General features: G+C 49.8%; 1 protein-coding gene across 1 annotated transcript; it reads left to right on the forward strand.

Annotated features, from left to right (window-relative positions):
* The first annotated feature begins 4,005 nt into the window (after positions 1 to 4,005).
* On the forward strand, positions 4,006 to 6,074 carry AKAP5 (A-kinase anchoring protein 5). Its single transcript, XM_069857083.1, has one exon. The coding sequence runs from the start codon at positions 4,651 to 4,653 to the stop codon at positions 6,034 to 6,036; it is 1,386 nt and encodes a 461-aa protein (XP_069713184.1). The 5' UTR covers positions 4,006 to 4,650; the 3' UTR covers positions 6,037 to 6,074.
* The last annotated feature ends 908 nt before the right edge of the window (positions 6,075 to 6,982 follow it).

The raw sequence follows: 6,982 nt of genomic DNA on the forward strand, positions 1-6,982 counted from the left end.
TAGGTTGGTCTTTCTTAACTCTCTCCTTTTCAACTAAGTATGACAGCGAGTTCATGCCCTATCAAATGAGACACAAAGGACACTTAATATCTTCTAACTAAATATTGGAAGGTTGTCTTCTCTTCCTGTTGCCTAGAGAAAAAACTAATTACGTGTGAATTTGTTCTTTGTGGGCCCAGAGCCCTTAGCTGGTGTTATGGACATCCATTCCCTGAGCTGGGCTGTGATGAGAGTCCTGCATCACGCCATGGAAAAAATAATAGATTGGGGGAGGGTGGCAGAAGAAAAAGCAGAAAATGTTGCTTGGCTGGCTTGCTGCATGTCACCAGCACTTCATTGTGGGTTCAGAAAGAAAAACAGAGCTTACAACTGGGAAGGGATCTTCTTTCAAGCTTATCCATCTTCTGACCAGATCCTCTGCTTGCTGCGGACCTTGTTATTTATGGAAATAACAGCTTGCGCTGTAGTCTTTGATGCTACCATCTTCCCCTGGAGCAGCAGGAATAACTGAATTCCACTCTAGGTGTTTCTGAATGGGAAGGTTGGGAACCTGCCTCCTTCACACCACCCCCTGGGGCAGTGCAAGCAAGTTTACCATCCTCACATTCACCATCCTCATTACTGCTGCCTCCTTTTCTCCCTCCTACCTCCAACTGCAACACGGGAAAACCTCCCACAGAGGGGCCTTGCTTGGCTTTAGTGCAGTAACGGATCATAATTAGAATACACCACGCAGCCCAGGGAGAGAAGCCGTTTCCAAATTAAGGTTATGAACATAAGCAAAGACATCTCATAGGGATCTTTTTAAAAAACAATTCCTTGTGGTTGCTTGATCCATGTTTCTGCCCTACTGGCTGGAATTTCAGCCAGAAGGACCTATTTTCTACCTTTTTTTTTCCATGGAAAAGCTAAGGAGGGAGGAGGCCATATGTATTTTCCGAAGTCTGGGCTGCACTGGAAGCCACTTGGAAGTTCGAAGTGTGCTGCTTCGCCTGGTTTCTTCTGTGCAAACGTGCTGTGAAGTAGTTAACGCCCTTAAAACGTTTGTGGGCGGCAGCCAGCTCCCCGTGGAGATGAATGGGGACATTCAGGCATCTCAAACTATAGTTTCACATAGTTCATCAGCAGCAGTTGGTAGTCCTTTTTCCAGAGGCCTTCCCATCAATCATAACAGCTGGAGATGCAATTTTTTTTTTGAGTCAGATCTCAGCTGCTTTGGAGAAAAAAAGGCTCACATGAAAGAGGCTCTTTCTCTAGTATTTTGGGCAAGGCTTAGTTTAAACCCACAAACTGGCTGTCCTTACCGCCACCCCTGGAGATGTAGCTCCTGCAGCAACCCAGGCAGCATGTGCTTAAAGATGCAATGATTCCAGGTGGGACAAGAAAACCAGATGCTAAGAGCAAGTGCAGTTTGTGGTTTGCATGTGTGCTGCTGCTGCGCACGGCCTGGGAGGGGAAGAAATGCTACTCTGAATGAGGGAGAGGGATCCTGCCCCACAAGAGACCCTGCTCTGCAAACAGGGAAGCATACAGCCTTTCCAGGTGAGGAGGTTGGTGCCTTTCAAAGACAGATGCTGCCCCGCAAGAAGACACTGTCCCATAAGAGAGAGTTATGCTGCCCTGCAAACAGGGAAGGATTAATCATTCCGAAGAGGGATGCTGCCCACAAGAAGAAAGGGTGCTATCCCATAAGTGAGAGGGATGCTCTCTGCAAAAAGAAAGGGATGCTGCCCTGAAGGATGCAGTCTTCCAAAGAGGACTGTTGCCCACAAGACAAAGGGATGCTGTCCCATAAGAGAGGAGGATGCTCCACAAGAAGAGGTACTTTTCCACAAGAAAGAGGGATACTCCTTGCAAAAATAGAGGGATGCTTCCCTGAAAACAGGGAAGCGTACAGCCTTTCCAGAGGGCAAGGGTGCTGTCTTGCAAAGGGGGCAGGAAGAAGAGGTTCCATCCCATAAGAGAGAGGGATACTCCGTGCAAGAAGAGGTTCGTAGAATCATAGAATCATAGAATCACCAGGTTGGAAAAGACCCACCGGATCATCGAGTCCAACCATTCCTATCAAACACTAAACCATGTCCCTCGGCACCTCGTCCACCCGTCCCTTAAACACCTCCAGGGAAGGTGACTCGACCACCTCCCTGCGTAGCCCCTGCCAGTGCCCAATGACCCTTTCCGTGAATAATTTTTTCCTAATGTCTAGCCTGAACCTCCCCTGGTGGAGCTTGAGGCCATTCCCTCTCGTCCTGTCCCCTGTCACTTGGGAGAAGAGGCCAGCTCCCTCCTCTCTACAACCTCCTTTCAGGTAGTTGTAGAGAGCAATGAGGTCTCCCCTCAGCCTCCTCTTCTCCAGAGGTTCCATCCCATCAGAGACAGGGACGCTCCCTGCAAGGAGAAGGGGCTGTGCCCTCTAAGAGAGGGGGATGCTCGGGGGCGGTGCGGGGGGCGGTGCGGAGGGTGCGGGGGGTTCGGGGGGCGGTGCGGGGGGCGCGGCTGCCGCGGGAGGCGGTGACGCAGCCGCGCGGAGCTGGAGCCGCAGGTGAGGGGATGCTCGGGGTGGGCGGCGGCGCCGGGGTGAGGGGTGGGGGTCCAGGCTCGTCCCCGCACCCCCTCGGGGGCGCTCGGCGTTAGGGGGTTGGGGGGAGGGGGGTACCGGGGGGCTCCTGCTCCGCCAGCGCCTCCGAACTTGCTTGGGATGCGGAGATGCGGGGATGCAGCCGCGGGCTCTCCCCTCCTCGCGCGAGCCTCCGCCGGCTCTGCTCGTTTTCCTCTTAAAACAATTAAATGAAAATAGAATTAATTAAATAAAAAAAAAAAATGAAGAAGAGCCAGGTGTGCGCGGCTGGGGGAGCGCGCCCGCCGGAGCCCCCGCTATCATCAGCTCGGGACTGAAGAGCAGAGAGCAAAATACTGGGCAGAGGATCTCCCCGAGTCGCGGAGAAGTTGGTCTCTTTGCAGCAACGCGCGTTTGCATCTTTCCATCCCAAACGTCCATCCCTGGAGCTGCTCGGATGGGGCTTGGGGCATCCCGGTCCAGCGGGAGGTGTCCCTGCCCAGGGCAGGGTTGGAGCTGGGTGGGCTTTGAGGTGCCAAGGGAGATTTAGGCTGGATATTAGGAAAAAATTCTTCACAGAAAGGGTCATTGGGCACTGGCACAGGCTGCCCAGGGAGGTGGTTGATTCACCTTCCCTGGAGGGGTTTAAGGCACGGGTGGACGAGGTGCTAAGGGGCATGGGTTAGTGTTTGATAGGAAGGGTTGGACTCGATGATCCGGTGGGTCTCTTCCAACCTAGTGATTCTGTGATTCTATGATTCTATGATGTTTCAAGGCGTTGGGGTTTTTTTATTATTTTAAAGGATGACATATCTCTTACTATATCATGTATTCGTGGAACGCATGCGGTGTTAATTGAGGTTGCCATGGAAGGCATGCACGTAGTATAAATAAGCAGCCTTCTTGCCATGTGATTTTGCCTTTGTATTCCACAGCCTCTTTCTTTCTCTTTTTTTTTTGGTATTCTGTGTTTTTGCATATTGTCATATGGTGCATTAAAGATAAAAATATCTTCTGTCTTAGGGTTTAGTTTCCCTTGCTGGAACTAGGAGTGTATGTGGAGCAGTGGGGAAAAGATTGAACCAACCATAGGAAAAGAAAATATGTGTGTGCGCATGCATAATATATATTTGTCCTAGTATAGGCAGTTAACAAAAAAGAATATCCCTTTACCTCCTCAAATAGCAAAACAGAATTTTTGTGATGGAATATCTCTAGGCTGACATCTCAGTGGCCTTATTTTGCCTTTGGATATTGATGCTTATTAGCGAAAAAAGCTGCTATGAGAATCCAGAGGCTGAACTGCTTTTCCAGCCCCAGTCTGCATCCCAATAGGAAATATTTAAAAAAGAAAAAAAAACCCCAAAAAATTGACCATAAAAACTAATAATTTTTTTAAAGGCAATTTGCCTTACGTGTCTTATCATTTGTTTGTCGTGTTACAGATAAAAGACGAAAGCATCGACCATGCTTGACAGCAAACTTCACATAAACCTGCAAGGCGAACTGAAGCAGAAAGCAAAGCTGAGACAAAGCCACGTCTGACCTTGTCACTGGGGGGCAGAAAACAGCCACTGGTTGCCACTGTTTTTGCTGGTGCTTCAGTCAAGCTCCCTGTGTAATGTGGAATTGCAGATGGCTCAGGAAGTACAAGTTCTTTCCAGGTCCATCAGGTGAATAAAAATTGCTAACCCTTGGCTTGATTTGTCATCCTTTGGGGAAAAAAGAGTAATGTCAGACTGGCAATTAAATAGTCATGACGTTAGACCGAGAACAACTTGAAGTGGGCTGTCCCGGAGGTGAGAGTGACTCTGGCCAACAAACAGGAGAAGCTTATTCAAACTTCACATCTACCCAGGATTCCTTGGAGAGGTGATAAAATGAGTAATAAGACAAACTGGGAGTTATAAAGTGGACGCGATAGCTTCAGCAGAACTTCTCTTCACTGCCACATCCGCTCATTAAAAAGCAGCTAATGTTTTGAAAACAATCTGAGGGGAAAAAATGCACTTTGAGCATCTCTTCAGTTCTCATGTCTGATCCCTTAATCAAAGAAATCAACAATATCACACAAACGAAGGAGAGGAGCGAATATGGCAAAGGCAGCTAAGGAAATTCAAATGGAGAACACAAAAGAGGTGGAGACTCAAAGCACAGGGACATGTTCCCCGTCAGAGGAACAGGCAGAAAAACCCTCCATGCTCTGTTTTAAGAAGCGGAAGAAGTCCTGTAAAAAGGGGCTGACTGTGAAAGATGCGTGTGAAGGAGCCTCAGAGGAGAAAAGCCAATGTGTCAGTGCTGACCAAGGAGAGGCAAAAGCTTCTAATCAACTGCGATCCTCCAAAGGAGCCTGGGCAGCCATCAAAAATCTCACAAAACCTCGAAGAAGGCAAAAATCCGCCACGCGAAAGAAGTTGCCCTCTGATTCCCAGGTGCAGCTGGAGACGGATGCTGAGGAGGGCTGCACACGAGGCTTTTCAAGGAAACAGGCAAGCTTGGGGGTGAAGATGCCCTGCATGCGGTTTTCCAGAGGCAAGAAAAAAACCAGCCCCTCTGAAGCAGTGGAGGAGTCGGAGGGCAGTGTTCAAGCAAATGAAGTGATAGGCATTTTGAATAAAGCTAGTGAAGATCTGGAGGATTTGACCCCGATAAACAAGTCTGAATACTTCAGCCCAGTCTCTGCAGAAGAGGACCAGCATACGGTGAAGGAAAGCACTGACTCTGCTGGGAAGAGTGAGCCCTTGGCGGAGCCTGCACCTGCTGTAGAGGAACATACCGAGTCCACTGCTCAGTTGGAGATAACCGATTCAGAGACAGTTGATGAAACAGCCCAGGAAAAACTGCAGGAGGGAAGCCTGCCCCAAACCACAGTCCCTGCAGAAGGCAAGGAAGTTGCTCCCGAAGCGCCTGTTTCCAAGGATCAGCCTGAAAGCACCCCTGAAACCACTGAGCTGCAGGAAATCCCTGACATCTGCCAGGAACTGCCTGAAAGGGATGAATCAGAAAAGGGCATAAATCTTCCCGAGGAGTGCAAAGCTGAAGAGACTGTAACGGATTTCAGTCAGTCCGCATTAAAAGACGATGCAGCCAGCGTGCAGGGCTGCTCCAGCCACCCAGTGACATTAGAAGCCAACACAGGCATTGGCGTCAGCATCGTCATTACTGTCACCGAAGCTGAGGACTCTGACAACACCGACTCTGACCAGGCCTACGAGCCGTCCCCAGTTTTGCACCGGAATAAGCAAAAAGGGAATAAAAAATCAAGCGGGAGCTTTGATTTTGGTAAAAAAGAAGGCGCCGAGGCTAGTGGCAGTCCCCAGGCAGAGGAGAAAGATCAGGGACACAGAACTGGGGAGCAGTACGAATTGCTCCTCATAGAAACTGCGTCTTCCCTTGTGAAGGCGGCCATCCAGTCATCCATAGAGCAGCTGGTCAATGAAATGGCTCTGGAACAGAATAAACACAACAGCTTTCTGTGATGGCAGCGCTGCCCCCAAAATGAGGAGCGCAGGGAGCGATTTAAAGCTCCATTTGGCCTGGAGGGTGTGTGGAGAGCTCAAAGAGCTCCCGAGGCTGAGGTGTAGTTAGTTCTGCATGCCTGTTCGGTTGTGTGTCTGTACGAAACGGGTCCTGGGACATGGGGCAGACCCTGCTGTGTACAGCGCTTCAGACAGCGCTGGGGACTGTGGCTGCGGAAAAATGGAGGCGTTGCGGCCACTGTGTTTTATTTATTGGCACCTTTATGTTGAGGCAACGTTTCTGCCATCGTCCATGTGAGGTTTCCCTGCTGTTCATGCTGTAGCTCTGTATGTACCATGCATTTAGTGAAAGGTCCTGGGAGGTCCTGGATTCAGGGCACGCTGGACACGGCTGGAGGTTTGTCCTGGGGTTTGGCAGAGATGAAGGACGGTGAAGCAACTGCAATGTTAACATGAAGATATTAATGCCAGACAGGCTCAGGGCAGTGTTTAGTATTACAAACAGGTACTTTGCGATGCACAGATGCCAGGAACAGCGGTCACCCCTGCTGTCACGTTGCATGAAGCTGGATGGTTGCAGCGAGTGGCATTTTTCATTTGGCCTCTTTCCCTGTCACAAGCAGCCTCTGCATTTCCAGACAGCATCAGCCACTCATCTTGCTGACCCTGGGTTGCGTGAATGCCAAGAAAATGAGATTGTTTTGTTTGCCAGGGGCCCATTCTCACACCATTAATCTCAACAGGCAAAATTCCCAGCAGCATTGGTGGCAAGGGCTGGGCAGGAGTGTGCCTGCTGCAGGCAGCCCCTCTCCTCCCTTCGCCTTCTTCTGTCTGAATCACGATGTTGTGGTGAAGCTGTCCTTGGATGTAGCATATTTTTTATATATGGCATGTGATATAAATAGCAGTGAGCTGCATGTGTGTTAGCAGTCAACTATTGCTTCGG

Source organism: Phaenicophaeus curvirostris, chromosome 5 (assembly GCF_032191515.1).
Source record: "Phaenicophaeus curvirostris isolate KB17595 chromosome 5, BPBGC_Pcur_1.0, whole genome shotgun sequence".
In the NCBI taxonomy this organism is placed as follows: Eukaryota; Metazoa; Chordata; class Aves; order Cuculiformes; family Cuculidae; genus Phaenicophaeus; species Phaenicophaeus curvirostris.

What these genes read in the sequence shown, in the direction of transcription:
- AKAP5 (XM_069857083.1), top strand. Translation starts at nt 4,651, where the DNA reads ATGGCAAAGGCAGCTAAGGAAATTCAAATGGAGAACACAAAAGAGGTG.